This window comes from Cajanus cajan, chromosome 5 (assembly GCF_000230855.2).
Source record: "Cajanus cajan strain Asha chromosome 5, NIPB_CcT2T_4, whole genome shotgun sequence".
Classification (NCBI taxonomy): Eukaryota; Viridiplantae; Streptophyta; class Magnoliopsida; order Fabales; family Fabaceae; genus Cajanus; species Cajanus cajan.
Window position 1 is genome coordinate 4256720 of NC_138521.1, and position 18360 is coordinate 4275079.

An 18360-nucleotide genomic window follows, 5' to 3' on the forward strand; every position below is an offset into this window, starting at 1 on the left:
AAATGGTTGAGAGAACTTTTTTGTTTAATTGTTGTACCTCTAAATTAAAGAAGGGAAAAATATTAAGAATATTTAATCGGGAAACTAAGGAAAGTGAGAACCTTATATTTTTCAAATTATACATTCTAGTTATTATAACCTTTGTCTAATTATGAGACTTTTTTTTTAAAATAAATTATACCTTTAAAAAATTAGCTAATTTTGTTAAAAAAATTATATTTATTAATAATTTAAATCACTTTTTTAAAATTAATCTTTTATCTTTCTATTAATATTTTTCACTTAATTAATTAATATTTATAAAATATATATTTCTATTTTTCTTCTTCCTAAAAGAGATCATTTTCATCCTCGAGCATTTATTATCTTGTGTAAAAAAATCATTAATTAAATAAATATGTTTTAAAAAAGATATAATTAATTCAACTGAGAATTAAAATAAATTCTAATAAAGTGTATATATTAATTTTTATATTTGTTATAAATAACTAAGATTAAAATATTATAGGTTTTTTTTTAAAAGATATATGTTGTATTAACGTAGGATAAGGATAATTATATCTGTGCGGAAAAGTTTTGGATGATGAAATGGAGTTCTCAGTGGCGCGTTTATCTCTGGCTCTGGTAATACACTCTTTTTTTCTAAACTGCGATTTCCTTTTGTGTTTGGTTATGGTGAAAAGTGAATTGTGAAGTATGATTGATTGGTCTCAGAGATCGAGTTTGACGTTCGGAGAGGCGCTATGCGCGGTCTTCATTCCGCTTATTGGAATCGTGGAAGCTGTTTTCTTCACCTTAGCTGGTTGCTTCGATCTTCATTCTCCCAATAACAACAATCCCTCTTTTTCCTTCCACCACGTTCTCACCCTCGCCAATCAATCTCCATGTTCGTTTTTTTTCTGTTCCATTTCATTTTTCACCCTTTTGTTTTTAATTTTATAGTGCTATTTGAGTTCCTCATTTGTATGTCGCAGTTTCTGTTAATGAAATTGAGGCGTTGCATGACTTGTTCAAGAAGTTGAGTAGTTCAATCATTGATGATGGCCTCATCCACAAGGTAGTTTGGCTTAAGTTAGTTAACTGCTTAGATTGGGATTTGGGGATCAATGTGTCTTTTGATTTTTAAGTTTGTGCATTCTTTTTTTAGTCTTTATTTTGAGATTGGGATTTGGAATTGTTGAGATTGTGTCCTTTTAACTCTTGTTTGTTTCTCTTGCGAAGGAAGAGCTCACATTGGCAATGTTGAAGACCACAACTGGCGAGAATCTTTTCCTTGACAGGGTATATAACCATTTTCACTACTCTTTTTTGCTTTCTATTTTCTTCATTTCATTTGTGAACCTATGATCCAAACAACTAAAACAAGGGACTATTGTCTATTGTCTATTGTCTATTGTCTATTGTCTATTGTCAAGAGCCCTCCTCTCTCTCTTCCCCTCCAAACAAACAATGTGTTATTGTAAGGAAGGTAATTTTGATTTGCAAGGGAAGCATCTTTCTAGGGACCAAATTAGTTCACACCCTTTGATTTCCTGTGGCATCTGGGTAAATCAGGGTGGCAGTATTTTCCTACTTCATACTGCTTTTTTGTTTTTGTTCACACGACTCAATTCTGTCGTTATCAGTTTAAGAGTTTTCATCCATTGTAACTGGTGAACAAAAATTACGTAACCTATCACCAAATCCAAACCTGCCTCCAAGACTTCTTTATCAAGTTCCACCACTTCAGCCAGATATTTGCTATGTCCGATTTTGTCTTGGGTTCTATTAAGTTTAGAATATGGTTTCTATGTCGGACTTAGAGCTCCAAATATGGATTTGTTTCAGTAAAATGGTTAATTGATGCATGATGCTTTATTTTATTTTTTTTGCAAATAGGATGCCACTGCCTCAATACAAGTTTCTGCTTATAATTTAAATTTCAGAGCTACTTGGCATTTTCCTTCTAAATTTCCTTCAGAATCCCCTGTGGAACATTACAGGCTGTTTTAGACCTAAGGATGCTTTTACTAGTCTAATACTCTGATATGTTATGTGAAGTGTGATCAATGAACTCTAGTGCTTTTTTGTATCATTCCTTGGAAGTCTTATACCGGTCAGTCCTTTTGTCCTTTTGTAAATGATTGTTGCCACATTGACTAAGGTCTCAAATTGTTATGATAAGTTGATATTCTTTTCTAGCTTTGTTTGTCATATATATTATTATGAAAGATCAAAGGTGCATACATGTTTTTTTAATAGAGAAGTTGAAAGATTTATTGTACGTATTGACAGTATTTCTGTTGTTTAAATATCTAATTTTACATTGTTGACCTTATATAGCATAGCCAATGCCCAATGGTTTCTGGAGACATTGTTCTATGCATATTCTCCCTATTTCCCTGTCCTTTAGAAGAAATAAAATGCTGTATACACTTGTTTTGCAGAAAGTTCTGTTGTTTACTGCTGTTTTTCCTTCTTGAATTGTATAATTGAGTCCATTTTATTGTTTGTAAATTTTTTTAGGTGTTTGATGTCTTCGATGAAAAAAAGAATGGCGTAATAGAATTTGAGGAGTTTGTGCATGCTCTCAGTATCTTTCATCCTTATACTCCTCTGGAAAAGAAAATTGATTGTAAGACTTCAGTAAGAGTTTTTCACTTGTATTTTTATATTATCTATTTTATTTATATTAGTATGCGTAAAAATTATCAATATTCTTTTATTGGTTTTCTTGTAGTTGCTTTTAGATTGTATGACTTGAGACAGACTGGATATATTGAGCGAGAAGAAGTGAGTATCTGGGCATGTCCAGGTTATGAAGATGTTATTACTTGAATATATTTATTGTCATCATAGAATAATGTTGCACTAGAATTCCCTTACCACAATATCAATTTGATTTGACAAGTTTAACAAAGAAAAGTGATGGTGGTGGTTTCTGTAATTCTGTTTATGAAGTCTATGGCAATCTTATGTCCATTGAATAATTGTAAAATTCAAAATAACCATGAGGAGGTCTGCTATTTTATTTAACTTGTTTTCCCCTATTGTTTTCAGTTTACCAACATCTGGAACTGTTTTGTTAACCTCCGACTTTTTCCAGGTTAGGCAAATGGTTGTTGCCATTCTATCTGAATGTGGCATGGATCTGGAAGATGAAGCCCTTGATACCATTATTGATAAGGTAATTGTTTGCAAGAACACTTTTTCCCTGTGTTGATTTTCGTTTGGAGCCTTTAAGTAACCTTTTTCTTTCATAAAAATTATCAGACATTTCAAGATGCTGATACTGACAAGGATGATAAAATAAGCAAAGAAGAATGGAAGGCATTTGTTATTCGACACCCAACACTCTTGAAGCACATGACTCTACCTCACCTAAAGTAATTAATTTCTTTATATTATCATTTAATCATCGATCAAATTTAAACTCAATATAATAACCTACCCAACTCAAACTGGATTGACTCCGGTGGAAGATACATGTAATTTAGACAACAACAAAAAATCCAACTAATAAGCATCACCAATGAGTATATTTCAATCTGATGGTTTGCAGTGCATTGGTTGGGACTGAATTTTTATGGTTTCCATTTTTGTTTGGTCACTGGTCAGGGACATCACCACACTTTTTACCAGTTTCATTTTCAGCACCCAAGTTGATGATTCCCACTGGCATATTAATGGCAGTCATAAACATTGAGGAGTGGAAGCTTGTTCTGTTGCACCAGCTGTTGTTCTGAGAAGTAGAATCCACTCTCCCAAATCCCGTGTTCATTCCAACGAGAGAATTCATGGAAGTGAATCAAACCACCGAAGTGCGGTAAAAATCTGATTCAAATTGAATCAAATTATGGTTTGGTTTGATCAGCGACTGTACAGCTCGTTTTGGTGCAGTGTACAAAATTTATTTGTACGATAAAAATCATTTGAAATATTTAAAATGAAATGTGTTTATTATCATAACTAAAAGGGTTTAACTATATTTACACAATTTTAAGTTTTAGTTACTACGAAAAAATATAGTTTTAGCCCCTACATCAACATTAAAGTTAAGTTTTGGACTCTTTATTAATGCCATTAATGATGTGATTAATGTGCTGATGTGGTAAATAAGTGGAATTTATGTGAATGAGTTTGATCTTTAAATATGTTAACATGTATATAATCTTAATGCATTAAAATAAAAATTTAATACTACTACGGAATAATAATATTTATGTAAAAAATTAATGATAATATTAATGGTATCATTATAGTATTTCTATATTTATAAATAAACTGATTTGTTAAACGAAGCCTTTGGTCTAATGATTATAAGGCCTCTCTTGAGATACAGGGATAGATATAGTAGTCTCTGTATTAAAAATAATGTTTAGTCGGTAGAAGTTATGTTTCGTGAGTGACTTGTTTTGTAAGTGTAAATTAATCTTTAGTTATAAACTTTTACATGCTGCATAGACCGTATCATGTCCATTGGAAAAAAAATATATACTGATTTATAAAATTTAGAAGTTTGTTTTTGATAAATAAATGGTATTTAAAAAATTTATATTCTAATTATTATTATTCTTTTTTAAAATTTTCTTATTTTGGTAATATTAAATGTTTCCTTTATATTGAGGTTTCTATTTTCATTCCTCAAATCTCATCTTTACTAAATTCTAATTTATTTCTTTTTTATTTTGTCATTTTAAACACCATCTTACACTTTCAAATTAAAACTTTATTTTAAAATACTTTATTCTTCTTAAATCTAAATTACTTATATACTCATTTATTTAAATTTAGGTTTAAATATGTTCAAATTACCTTTAATTAAGTCGATTTTCAGATTATTACTTTTTAAAAATAAATTTGTTTTAATTACCTGACACTTTTTTTTTGCAATTTAGTACTTGACGTTAGTCTTGCTCCGTTAAGTGATGATATGACAAACGGATTGCCACGTCATCATCCAACAGTGTTTGCCACGTTATCTAAGGGACTACCATGTGGGCATGGTGATGATGTGGCAGACACTGTTGGGTGATGATGTGACAGTCCGTCTGCACATCATCACTTCACAGAGGGGGACCAACGTTAGGTACTAAATTAAAGAAAAAAAATTAGTCAGGTATTTAAAATAAAAAATAATAAATTAATATGTAGTAATCTAAAACTGACCTAATTGAAGGTAGTAATCTGAAAATCGACCTAATTGAAGGTAGTAATATGAAAATTGTCACTGAAGGACAACCTATTTTGAGGCCACCATATTTTGATTGCATAAATTACACTGGGCGAAAGGAGTGTATACGAATATTCATACAATCCACCGACTTCAAACTTTGGTTTGTCATAAAAAATGGATAAAAAATTTCAATAAAGATAGTGAAAAATGAAGAAGTGGAGAAAAGTGAAAATTAATAAGATGTAGAAGACATAAAACACCTATAACTAGAAACAAAAGTAACAAATGTTTTATATTGTGGCATGAATTAAGATACTTTCGAAAAAAAATTCAAGTACAACTTAAATATATTCAAACTACCTTCAATTAGGTCAGTTTTTCATATTACTACATCCAATTAGGTTAGTTTTCAGATTACTTTTGGGTTTTTCTTTTTATGCCACTCAATTATTTTTATTTAATTCGGATCGTTTACTTGTGGACTTGTGGTTTGTTTTCTATTTTTATTTTCAATTTTTACTTTTTAATTATTTAATTATCAACTTATTTTTAATCTCTCTTTAAATATTTATACGTGAAACAGAGAAAACAAATAAAATCTATTTTCAATAATTTTTGTACAAATCTTTAAAAATAGGATCAAATTGAAAACAAAATGATAAATTTGTGATTATAAAGTAAAAACAGGAAATAAAAATCACGAAATAAATGCACAGATATTTACCATCCTATTTTCTTTTCTATTTTTAGATTTGTTCCCTTGGAAATTATTCCCACCCTGACAGAGAAAAAGGACAAAATTTCCATCAATTATACTTTTTCATACACACCAAGCCAAAAGATTAGCTCCCCTTCCAAACAAAAGAATGTTTAAATATTTTTCAAACTTTAGAAAAAATTAAAAATGTTTTCTATTTTAGTATAAATTAAAGCATTCATTTTTTATTTTTTTTGCAAAGTAGCAGATTTAAATGATGGTTCGAACGATAATTTATGTCCTGTATATGTTAAATTCATAATCTGGAATTTCGAATAAAAAACAAAATCAAACACGCTACTAACATGTTTAGGTGAGAATTTTTTCAAAAGCCTTAGAGCAATATAATGTCAAAAAATTGTGTCTCGACGCACTTTATTGAATAGTTACCTTTTTACCTTTTAATGCCCGTCCATTGAAATTAATATAAAACAAACAGAAGGTTAAGAGTTAAGTGTTCAAAAATTGTTGCTTCAATATATTCGAGGGGTAAAATAACATTATTTCAAATTTCAAGTACTTTGTACTTTTGACATTTTTTATTGGGGTATGCATAATAGATAAGTACTAATTTTAGGCTTTTAAACTCCTAAAAATACAAAATAAAAAGCCTAAACTGGTTAATGATGGTTGTTAACCTTTCGCATCACATAAAAGTCTTGCCTTTAATTCTCACTCATGGTTTTATACTGACAGATTATTTAAACGTTTTGTTGTTACTTGTATCTTTTATGTGTAATTTTTTTATAGGTTGTTTACAAATATGATGGTATGTTCTTGACATTTTGTTAAAGCTTTTGACATATCTTCATCACTGAATTTAGAACGCTACTTTTTATCTCCTCGAATTTTTTTAACAAAAAGGAGGGTTAGGAATATGTATTTATCAGTCATAGCAGCAAAAATAAATTCAAAATGATTAAGCCCATGAGTTAGATTATTTACCAAAAAAAAACATTGACGTATTCAACTACAGTTTGTGTTAATCTTACTTGTGATGATGTTCTTCTAGGTATACTTTACCATCCTTTCTCAAATTTTCTCTAACTTCTTAAATTCCTACCTAGGTAAAAAATACTCATGTCTTGATCCTTGTTTTATCTTCTTAAATAAATTATATTTTAAAATTCAATATCAATATTATTCATTTATAAATATTATAAATAGATTTGCACAAAAACAATTTGAAGTTCATGGAGAATCAAGAATCTTGGATCCATAAATGATTTTAGCGCCTTTTTTTCTTCTTCTCTGGTTTAGATGATTCACATCATTGATCAAACTAAAGGGTGGTGGATCTTGTGTACATTACTCACTTTTCTTTCCCTCTTCAATCATCCCTATATAAAGTATGAATAAATGCATATTTAAAATGGACCTTGACAAGTTGTCCTAAGAATATCATTATAATTTATGGGACCCTTAAACTCAAACAATTGTCGTAGGTGTCCACTTATTCAATTCTATACTCCCTCCCCTGCTCTTCTTCCAAAGAAAGGAGAAAAAGGAAAAAGAACAAAAAAAGGTGGTGAAGTGAAAGGCAAAAATAAACAAAAGGAACTCTGATTCAAAAACAAGATAAAAGTGCTTGCTACCCCTTACAATCAACCTTTATTTTCCTACCACACTAGGTAAAATGGGAAAGAAGAATTGGTGAAAAGTAAATACTACCTAATTTAAGGGTCCCTCAAAAGATGAAACTCTCCATTGTCTTCATGTGGAAAGACTAATGCAAGGGGACAAAAAAAATAGCTAATGAAGCTAACCACACGTGTGTCCACATTAGCCAATCTTTCTGGTCCCCTACCCCTCAATTGTTTCTTCTTACATTTTGTATTTTTCATACACTGGTTGTTCTGTACCCTCATGTTGAAGTGGCTCCACACTTTTTGGCCAAGGAATGAACCTCAAGATTCCACTCTCCTTACCATCACAGGCATCCTCCTTTTCATTCTTACTGTAGGGAAGTTCACTATTCTATCTTCTTCAGCATGCCATCTGCATGTACAACATTAAATTTCAAGATGTCTCATTATAATTGCATGCATCAAATTTTTACCTTTTTACATTTTTTAAAGTTTCTCTATTAAAAAAACTTTATTTTTTGTTGAAAAACTCTCTTAAGAGCTTTTAAACTTATATCTCTTAATTAAATTTGAAACAAGCTAGGCAGAATGAAGTATTCAAAGGTGTTAGAAAAGCAAAGCATACAATGCACTATTGGGTTGCACGTTTTGCAGGCCTAGCTAGCAAAAACTCTATCTTTAGGCTGCTTGACTAACTGATATCATCAAAGGCTTTTGTCACCCTAACATGATTTGACCAGCATAGCTCGTTATTGTGGTATTTTTCATTTTTTTAGGCCATACATATCTTCATAGAAGCATGTACAATTAGAAGTCAAAACCTATAGTCCTAAGGATAATATAAAATAAATGCTACATATAAAAATAAAAAAAAAATGGTTCTCAATGGCAGGTATTTTTGCTTCCCATTTAAACAGTGCCAAGAGACAGTAGTTGAATGTACTTCTCTAATGAAATAACATTCTTTCTGTCTTTGTAGGTACGATGTTGAACCATTGTCACCAGTCAACTCATATCTGATTCACGTGTCATTAAAGCTAGTGTGAAATTGCAGCATGATTATGATTAAAATTCTTAAGCCTGGTACTGTACTAAGAATTAGGATACATTCAAGAAGTATCATGGCTTTCCTCACAGTTAGGATTGATTTAGAAGTAGTTTAATGACACATTAATTATTATTATACACCAAAGATTAGTATGAAATGGCTTTTAGGAATTCTAACAGCATGTAAGGCTTTCTGGCCCCGTAAAGTCGTAAACTTTACAACTTGGATTCCTCCTTTGTCCATATGCAAGAAAGAGACATTTTATGCCTTTGACCCACCCGGATATTAATATGTGGAATATGTAATTTTCAGCAACCAGTTTTAGTTTCAAAAGAGAAAATCATGAGTGAAAAATGTAAAGTAAAAAAAAGGTCCATGCAAAGCCACTTGATCCGCAGAATGGCAGAAATTTTCGTGTCTGCTGTTATGATTTTGCCTTTGCTCCCATGTCACAAGGAGAGGTCAAAAATTTGTGCATGATGACATATAATAATGATTCACTGTGTTCACTCATTAGAAAAGAAGTGAAGAATGATTACCTGAATTGAGTGACAAAATGGTGTAGGAAGATGGAAGCTTCCAGCCTGGCCAAGTCAAGGCCAGGGCACAGCCTTTGTCCCCCTCCAAAGGGAGTGAAATTGCAACTGCTCATGTCTTTGTCCTAAAGTTCACCAATCCATCACTTAAGCTAAATAAACAGCATAAAATCTGTTTGGATACAAGCTTAGAAACTTTTTTTAGAGCTTTCTGAGTGAAAAAAAAAAAAAAAAAAAAAAAACTTTTTATTTTCGGTAAGAGATACATTAAAAAATGCTTCTAAATTATATCCAAAAAGACTCATACAAATAAAACATAAAGAAACTTTCAAATAACTTAGGAGTAGGTGATGTCTCTTACTTGCCACCTCCATGGATTGAATTGATATGGACATTCATAGTTTTTGTCATCTAGATGAACTGATCTAAAATTTGTAAACACACACCACCCTTGAGGTATTAAGTGCCCTTTTATTTCAACATCTTTTAAGGCCTTTCTCATAACTCCAATTATAATATTTCCCATTCTCAAAGTTTCATTGATGACCTGCACAAGTAGAGCACACAATTAAGTTAACTAAAAATTATGGATTATTTTTACTTGTCTTTGATGAGGAGCCAACAGCCATGGCGGTCTTACTGTTTGAGTAAATGGCAATGATAAGTAATCGCTCCAACACAAGGGCTCCCCAACCTGATCTTGAAGTTTCTTAAGCTTCAAATTTTCCTCCTGAGAATCACCAAAAGTAGTTTGGCAAAAGCTAATCAGGAAATTAGTTCAAAGACTTTATTAAAGGCACATGTTGCAATCTCATATGATATGCCACAACCAGAGATTATTCAAGAGCTTTAGTAAATGGAAGGGCAAAATCCATACGTATCTGCCAAGAGTGTGATGTTGGCCACTCTTGAGGGTTCAGTCATATAGCTAGTGTAGAAAGGACATAACACTATCAGTACTACCCAATTGTGCCTAAGAAAAATACAAAATCTTTAATACATGGTGGAAAAGAAACATAATGGTAACAACAAAATGTTTTTCTACTTTTAGACTAGGCCATTAGGAATCCTGTGCTAAACTACTAAAACAAAATGAGATTATTAAGAATTCAACGATGCTTATTATCTGTGATAAGGTGAATTCCATTATAATTTGCGAAGAGGAAATTTAGAATACCGTCAACTGTTGCAAAGCAGCAGGACATTCTGATAGATATTTTGTAGCTAGAGTCATAAGAACTGGCACTGAGTCTTCCCCTGGAATCATCATATCAATAATATTATCTGCTATTAAATCATCTGTCAGTTTTTCACTTGCATCATTAAGAAGCACATCCACCACATCTTTTGGAACTTTGCAGATGCCACTATTTCTTTTAGCTTGGATAATTCTCCGCACTAATTTCACCATTTTCTTTTTTGCCTAAAACCAAAAAGTGAAAGTCATTATTGCCAGGTCCATCATGACATGTATGGTAAAAGAAATCAATATATATTAATGGACTTGCCTGCAAAGATTGATAAAGTTTAGTTCCTGGTAGATTTATTGGTAAAGCCATGAGGCCAGAGATAAATTCCTGAAAATGTTTCTTTAGAAGCTCCATTTCTTCTCCTGGATCCAAACTAATCAATGCTTTGACTAGTACATGAAAAGCAATCTGGGGACAAAAAAGGAGCAATTGTTGGTATCTTTGAAAAGAGTAAATTATTATTGATAATCTCAATTTCAATGTAGCATGATTACTACAAAAATGATTACGAACCCCGTAAAGATAACTAGGATTTTCACTTTACAATTATATCATCTTGAAACTTAAGTAGGAGCAAAACTGTCCGAAAGATAACTCAATCACCAATTATTACTTCAGTAACTCATGCATAAACGTTAGGAGAAAGTGCGGTGATTTTGTCATACAACTTTGGAGGAGTGGATGCTTTCATATAAACAACATGAGCATAGAAGAAGCAGCCAAATATAGATTTAAGAGAAGCAGCATCTTTTGTTTTATCTTGTGTCTGTTTGATGGAACTATTCTCAAGAAGCCACCGTGAGCTAACTTTGGAGCTAGATTCTGACTTCTACACCACGTGGGAGATAGAGGCAGACAAAGATAAGCATAAACAATTTTTTTTGGGGGGTGAATCCAAAGTGAAAGTGAGAGATTAATCTCTAGAGATATAGAGATCCATTAAGGAGTTCAGTTCGACTTCTTCTAATGGTTATTCTTCCATACACATAGACCTGGTGATCGAACACATTTACAAACACTCACGCACCCTTCAGAGTCAGAGAGAAGAGAAGGAAACAGAACTAACCTTTTTTGTTTCATCTTGTATGTACACGGGGCTGTCCTCTCTCCAACTTGCCATTGATTCTTGGACATACTTTTGCATATCCCTGGTGATCTGAGCCTTTAGCTGTTGAGACTTGAAGAAAGCTCCAATGAGACCATGTATTCTCCTCTGAAGGCTTCCATTGATGAGCAAAATAGAAGACTCCCCCATCAACTCAGTAAGAGACTTGGGATAAGAAGGAACAAAAACCTTTGCATCACTTTGCAGTATAAACTTATTCACATCAGCATCCGTGGAAACAATTGTGGGGCTTCCAAATATGTGTGACTTAAACACCTTGCCATACCTGCAAGTAGCAACACATCATAATCCTTGTTGAAAACAACAAAAATTTCTAGATACAACATAAAACCAACACATGGTAAGACTTTTATCAACCAAGATGGTTTTCCTTTTGAAGTCCAACTTTCGTATGTGATGGCATGGAAAAACCTGAAGCTAACTTGTAATGAAGCTGAAATAAAGTGCATGCTTAAATCAGTGGTGCATGGAAATTTATTGGTGATGTGAACTTACATGCTGCGTCGCTTGTCCATGAAGCTCTCAGGGCGATCAGAGTAAGCACAAGAAACAAACTCAATGGTTTCACCGATAAGAGGCCATCCAAGAGTGCCTAATGGAAGTTGATTTCGATGTTTTGATTTGAGCATAAGGCTAAGCCTGTTTCTGTAGAGTATCACAGTGCACAAGAGAAATACTGACACAAACACAATCCAAATATTGTCCATCATTTTCTCACACACTGTCTATAATACTTCTAGCTTTGGCTTAAATATGCGTAATCATATGGTGGCCACAGCCATAACCACGTTTTTCTTTATGAAAGATTTCAGTGTGCATGTGTGTTTACGCGTGCAAGAAGAGGGAGAAGGAGAGAGGTTTTGTGAAGTCTTAGCTAACTTTTAGCGTTAGAGAGAATATAAATATTTATGCATACATTAAGAAAAGCATAGTATGGAATTATTTTATTCTCAAGGCACAAAGAATTTTAGTTCTACCTTAGTCCTTGGGACTTAACTGGGTCAACAGTTTTGCAATGGGGCTCCAATATCGGGTTGGGAATGTCGGTCTCAGATCAGTAGCTTATTATCTATATCCCAAATTCCAAGAAATGCACACTATCTATGATAATATATCAAATTAAGTCTCAAAAAGAAATGTAAAATGTAGTAAAGTGAGAGAATAAGGTTTTTATTATATGTTTAGATCGTGAAATATTAACTGATAATGAATGTCTGGTTTTGCTTAGTTTATGATTTTGTTTCACATTATAGAATGAAAGAAGTCCCCACAGAAGGGCATGATTGTTGGTGTAGCACATTGGATTATGGCCTTCCTTTTCCTTTGGCAGTAGCAGTTGGATGACCTCGTGCCTTCATGTGAAACTCAATAAGTCCAACCACATTCATCCATCATCATCACCCCGCCACAAAACTACTCTCTCTCATCAACATTTTGTTCAATCTATTTTGGTCTTCTCCAACCTCTCACGTTATCATCATTTCCTTCCTTTCTCATATTATATGCTAGAGGCCACATACCCTTTTCTTTCTCTTTACTATATAAAATTACTCTTATCATCCTCTCATTAGGATGTCTTTATTATGTATTAGTTTTTTATTTATGTACATGATTTATGTTATTCCAAAATTGACAATTAAGGATTAATATACATCTATTTGATGTGATTTTCATTAATCAAATATTTTTTTTAACATTGCAATAATATAATGTATTATTGTACAGTAGCAGTGGTAATACATTACTTTAATGGCCCAAGCAAGAATAGGAGTGCCATATTTGCATGAATATAATGGTATTTAAAGATAAACCTCCTCTTCTCCAAGTAGATTATTTCATATCATGCCTGCCCAACTTTGATTAAGCTTTTATAAATTTCTCTTTGACTATAGTCAACAATTGTTTTATTTTTTATTTTTATATTACTATCAGAATGGACGAGTTCTAGTTATATAGTTTTTATAAGGCTAAACCCAATTCATGAGTTAGCTTTTGTGTCTTAGTTTAAAGGGGAACAACCTATCAGATTCAGGCAACCAATTCAACGTTCATACTTTAATATCATTTTGGCAACAGAGATTATTCGGCGCTGTGCTGAATTTTATTTAACTATCAAACAAAATCAGTGAAAATCCCAGAAAGAAATTCATATATATTGTATATTCTCTTGGAGTTTGAGGAGCTTGACCATCAACTACAAGAAAAGCAATTTTTTTCTCAAAAGAGAAAGAAGGAAAGAAAAGAAAATAAAAACTAGCAGTTGAGAAAATAAGTTATAGTATTTTAGTGGTTAGCTTCCTTATGGAGGTTTACTTGCATGCATATTGTGGGAACCCTGCCAGTCTGCATAGTGCCATTCATGTCCACATCCTTTTGGGGATTTGTGCACGCTTACACTAGGGCCATGTGAATCTCTAGGCACTCTTCTCAAACCTCAACATGATGAATATGCAATTCTGCTCCCCAAAAAACCATGGAGAATATGCTTGGCTTGGATATTAGAAAATAACCAATAAGATCAAAGGGAGATAAGTTGATGATAGATAAAGGTCCATCAGTTCAATGTTTTACTCATGAAACTATAGAGTAACTTAACCATAAGAATATTATTCAGAAAACTTCCCAACCTTTCTATTTATGTAGATTCGAGATTCTAATTGAAACGGTGTCTTCCATGAACTAATTTGAAATAATCTGATCAATAAAAATTCATTGCGTTTGCATTATTTAATTCTTACCCTCATCTTAGTGCTTTAAATTACCTAAGCAGAGATGCTCACTAGCCATGTGCTGAGGCTCTAACTCAAATCTGGCTTTATTCACAAAAAGTAGTAAATATATTGAACATGGGAATTATACATCAAGTGCCATCAACTTGACCATTGTCAGAACAAAAAAGAACCAGTGAATCACATCCCAAATTTTGCAAATGACAATTTAGGATGTCAGTGATGCTGAACTCTCAAATCTCAACAAATGTATCATCTAAAGTTCATCAACAAACCAAGTAAACAGAAAAGAAAAGCATTGGATGAATCAATTCAAGAACTTTTTTTTTTCTCCCCTGCTGATAAATATAAGCAGAACATCTTTAGACACTTGGGATGGATTTTGACCGAATAAGCTTTTTAAGCAGAGCTTTCTCTTCATCAATTTTTTGTTTCTCCTCTGCATCTTTTGCCTTGACCTTCCTCTTCTCTTCCAATATCCACTTCAAGAGTTCACGTTGTTGGTTTTCTGGAATTGATTCTCGTTTGATCACGGGATTTGTAATAGGTGGTGAGGGCACAGATGTCTCAACAACAGGAGCAGTAGCATCTTTAGTTGAGACGGGACTTGCATCTTGCTCCTCCTCACCAGTATCTTTCTTATTCGTCCTCATAAACAGATAAGCTACAGAGTTCAGACAATCATCAGTCCAATATCTAGCAACAAGAACTAATAAATATGTTCTTACAACAGAAATTCATTAAGTTGTGATCAAACACAAGCGATATCTAGTAGACTGAAAAATGACATGCTAGCAGAGCAGAGTAGTCACTTGTTCAAAATATATTAAATGACTCATGTTAAATGTATTCAGTGTATTACAATAAGTTTTCAATATATTGTACAGTTATGTGAATCCTTCATTGAGAAGCTTACTTTGGCTAAATTACTACTAACTAAATCACCACCCTCCATCAAGTTATGATCTTCTCACTTACCAAACTCATGAACAAACATGTCAAAGTGAAATACAGCCTAATTTTTCAATATATTGTGTATTTTGCATGTCTTTGATTATTATACCCTTTCTGCTCTATCTTATTAACTAAATCATGTAAAGGATAATCAAGTGCTTGCACAATATATAGTGAAATCCTGTATTACAAACAGGCACACGCCAGTCAATCATCTTCCATAAGATTAGTGGCAAATACTGTAGTTTGTTTGAACACATTATTTTAGTGAAATTTAAAAAGTATAAAGTTATTGATCTTTTGCAAAATTGTACATAGGATGATGTATCGATAATTTATGGAATTAAAATGATTACAGCATGCTGTAGTCCAATTATACAGTCCCAAAAATGATTAAGGTATCAGCTTGATTATTTTTGTTTGTCAAACCTTGATTCAATGAATCAATATAAAAAGAATGATAATAATTGTCAAAACCACAAACCTTCAGTTCTAAATGCAACCTAAAAATCACAATGATAGGAAACTAGCACACTGATCTCAGAAATGATGCTTCTAACAACCTCAACTATCATATATTAAGAAAATAACAACCAAGCATGCATCGTAGCAATAAAGGCATAGGGTAGCCTCTTTTTTGGCCTTTCATAAAAAGAACCATCCTTAGACAAAAAGTCAAAGCTTTCCTTTCTAATCATGTGCTTTCTTCTTCTTCTTTTTTATTTTTTTTTTCCTTTCATTAGTCATGGCCACCTCCAATGCTTTTTAACTTATGATCTCATTGGCTTCAAACCCTCATATGTAGAAGCAGATATTGTACCGCAGAGCCTGAGGATCATTAAATCCATCATCCCCAAGAAACCACCACCCTCATCAAGTTATTATCTTGTCACTCACCATACTCATGAACAAACATGTCAAGGTGAAATACAGCTTAATTTAGTATCAACTAACCTACCTCAACCAATATCAGCACATTAATTTTGAGGGAGTATTTTGCAAATAAGAGGAGCAAAATAAACATTGATAGGCCAAACCAAATGATACCTAACTCAAGGTGTCAATTTAGCCTTCCTCATTTGCCCACAAATGAAATCAAATATTCCAACCCATGAAATATCAAACCCCAAAAAAAAAATGTTTTTCCCTCACCCCATGATCAATAATAAGTAACAACCCATGGTTATTATTCATGGTAAAAGGCATCTTCAATCTAAACAAACCCCATTTCATAAATTCCTGCATGATCACCAAAAAACAAAAAAAAAACAAAAAAAAAAACAAAAAAAAAAAAAAAACACGATTTTTGGTCATTGGGGGTGAAGAAAAGTCACCTCCGACACCGAGATTCACAGCCAAAAGCATAGGCCAAAGGAATTTGTAGCGCCGAACAAAGGGCTCCTTTGGCGGCGGCGGCGGAGCAGCGGCTGGGCCGTGGGTGCCCGTCGCCGTCGGCGAGGAGAAGCCGTTGGATTTCTGTTGCCCTCGAACATGCTTGAGTTGCGCTGTTACGAAAGACATAAACCTTAAATCAAAATAAGAGTTTGGTTTGATTTGATTTTGCACAAATTTTCTTAGCAAAAAACAAACCTTTTCGGGGCTTGTTGGTGTATAGCTTTGGAAGACCTTCTTCACTCATTATTTTCTTGTCTCTCACTCTTCACTCTTCACTCTTCACCCTTCGCCTTACTTACAACTCTGCTAGATCACCTTGCTTCCCATGCATTACTGCATAAGCAATTCAACCAGTCTCTCTTTTCTCTTTTATTTTTGGTTTAATTACTTTTTCTTTTCTTTTCAATTAAAAATATTTCATTTTATTCTTTATATATACTATTTTATCCTTTATAGTTTTAGTAGTCTATTTCTTAAAAAAAAAACCAAAAAACTAAATTTATACAACTATCGAAATTTTTAAATATATATATATATATACAAAAATGAAAATAAAATATTTTTTATTATAAAGACTAAAATATAAAGTTTATGAAATTATATATACCAAAAAGATAATTAAAGTTTTTTTTTTCTAAAATTAGTTGAGTCGAGAAGAAGAAAACAATCTTGTTCAATTATTTTGATTTTTTTTAATTTACCATTCAATAGGTTTTAGTTTAAGATTTAAATATGATCCAATTCAATTTAAAGATTGGATTTTTTTATTATAATTTTAGTATTTATTTTAAAAAAAATAAAATATAAGAATATTAATAAAACAGTTAAATATATAATAAACATAATTAAAATGTAAAATATTTTATCTATAAATTATTAAATAACTAGTAGTAATATATAACTCTTTAAATATAGACTATGAAACTAAACTTACACAACTTAATAATTACATATATATATATATATATATATATATATATATATATATATATATATAAGTATTAATATGAGTGAAATTATAAATTATAAATAAAAATATCTACATACATAACATTTGCATCCTACCTGACATATTATGCTTTCTCATTTTGCTGTTAAGTATTCATTTGGTTTTAAAATTATTTTTAACTATCAAATTTATAGATAAAAATAAAAGAAAATATCAATATAAAAAAAAAAAATATATATATATATATATATATATATAATGATTAAAAATTAAAAATATAATAAAAAGGTTAATTTGGAGTGATTAAAACAAATATCATGATTAATTAATTACACGACATGTGAAATGCACATTTTAAAAAGGAAAAATAACATTATAAATGTCTAATTTAAAAAATGAAGAGTAAAATCTTCATTATGTTCCAAATCATGTATTCTAATTTATACATAAAGAGAATATTTTATTTTTAAGTATAAAGCATTTTTTTTTGTATTTTTTAAAATGATTTTAGATAATTATTTATTTATTTATTTACTATTTCTCATATAACTATTTACAAATAGAAAATAAGATAATTTTAAAAATTGAAGTAAAAAACAAAAAAATATTTTCTCAAATAAAGTCTTCAATTTCCAATTACTAAGGTTAATCTAGTGATTAGGTGAGGAAGGAATGAGATAGTTAAAAGTATGAAAATCAAAATTTAATTATTATTACGACTATCTTTGAAATTTTTCATATCTTTAAAAAAAAAGTCTTCAATTTCCGAGTACCAATGACAATGCAAAATAAAGAATAAATAAATAAATATTCCATGTGTAAAACCTCTAAACCAAGTATAACAATAATAAGAAAAAATAACAATAATGCAAAAT

The 18360-nt window shown here is 31.5% G+C and overlaps 3 protein-coding genes across 5 annotated transcripts; 1 reads left to right on the top strand and 2 right to left on the bottom strand.

Moving 5' to 3' along the window:
* Positions 1 to 511: 511 nt before the first annotated feature.
* On the top strand, positions 512 to 4131 carry LOC109809710 (calcineurin B-like protein 10). 2 transcript variants are annotated; one of them, XM_020373094.2, is made up of 9 exons: positions 512 to 624; positions 715 to 886; positions 975 to 1057; positions 1222 to 1281; positions 2506 to 2614; positions 2720 to 2772; positions 3086 to 3166; positions 3253 to 3365; positions 3598 to 4131. In XM_020373094.2, exons 1-9 carry the CDS (start codon positions 589 to 591, stop codon positions 3683 to 3685), a joined length of 795 nt encoding a protein of 264 aa, XP_020228683.1. In that variant the 5' UTR covers positions 512 to 588; the 3' UTR covers positions 3686 to 4131. The 2 variants fall into 2 exon arrangements, with proteins under 2 accessions (XP_020228683.1, XP_082930891.1); XM_083074765.1 differs by lacking the exon at positions 2720 to 2772 and having other exon boundaries at positions 2506 to 2625.
* A 3168-nt stretch (positions 4132 to 7299) lies between these two features.
* On the bottom strand, positions 7300 to 13324 carry CYP90D1 (cytochrome P450, family 90, subfamily D, polypeptide 1). Of its 2 annotated transcripts, none has more exons than XR_014433825.1 (8): positions 11954 to 13324; positions 11399 to 11723; positions 10591 to 10740; positions 10260 to 10505; positions 9723 to 9812; positions 9444 to 9629; positions 9086 to 9293; positions 7300 to 7910 (listed from the first exon to the last, which is right to left on the bottom strand). XR_014433825.1 is itself a non-coding variant. In XM_020372285.3 (8 exons), exons 1-8 carry the CDS (start codon positions 12166 to 12168, stop codon positions 7820 to 7822), a joined length of 1425 nt encoding a protein of 474 aa, XP_020227874.1. In that variant the 5' UTR covers positions 12169 to 12650; the 3' UTR covers positions 7300 to 7819. The 2 variants fall into 2 exon arrangements, 1 of the variants encoding a protein (XP_020227874.1); XM_020372285.3 differs by having other exon boundaries at positions 9086 to 9207; positions 11954 to 12650.
* A 933-nt stretch (positions 13325 to 14257) lies between these two features.
* LOC109808709 (WAS/WASL-interacting family protein) lies at positions 14258 to 16899 on the bottom strand. The gene is made up of 3 exons (XM_020371823.3): positions 16732 to 16899; positions 16476 to 16646; positions 14258 to 14851 (listed from the first exon to the last, which is right to left on the bottom strand). Exons 1-3 carry the CDS (start codon positions 16778 to 16780, stop codon positions 14550 to 14552), a joined length of 522 nt encoding a protein of 173 aa, XP_020227412.1. The 5' UTR covers positions 16781 to 16899; the 3' UTR covers positions 14258 to 14549.
* Between the last annotated feature and the right edge of the window lie 1461 nt (positions 16900 to 18360).

Coding starts and splice junctions, on each gene's coding strand:
- LOC109809710 (XM_020373094.2), top strand. CDS start 589: ATGGAGTTCTCAGTGGCGCGTTTATCTCTGGCTCTG. Junction 1,058..1,221: donor ATGATGGCCTCATCCACAAG/GTAGTTTGGCTT, acceptor TCTCTTGCGAAG/GAAGAGCTCACATTGGCAAT. Junction 2,773..3,085: donor GATATATTGAGCGAGAAGAA/GTGAGTATCTGG, acceptor GACTTTTTCCAG/GTTAGGCAAATGGTTGTTGC.
- CYP90D1 (XM_020372285.3), bottom strand. CDS start 12,168: ATGATGGACAATATTTGGATTGTGTTTGTGTCAGTATTTCTCTTGTGC. Junction 10,741..11,398: donor TACAAGATGAAACAAAAAAG/GTTAGTTCTGTT, acceptor TTTTGTCCCCAG/ATTGCTTTTCATGTACTAGT. Junction 10,506..10,590: donor AACTTTATCAATCTTTGCAG/GCAAGTCCATTA, acceptor TTTTGGTTTTAG/GCAAAAAAGAAAATGGTGAA.
- LOC109808709 (XM_020371823.3), bottom strand. CDS start 16,780: ATGAGTGAAGAAGGTCTTCCAAAGCTATACACCAACAAGCCCCGAAAA. Junction 16,647..16,731: donor CACCAACAAGCCCCGAAAAG/GTTTGTTTTTTG, acceptor CTTTCGTAACAG/CGCAACTCAAGCATGTTCGA. Junction 14,852..16,475: donor TGTGAATCTCGGTGTCGGAG/GTGACTTTTCTT, acceptor TGAACTCTGTAG/CTTATCTGTTTATGAGGACG.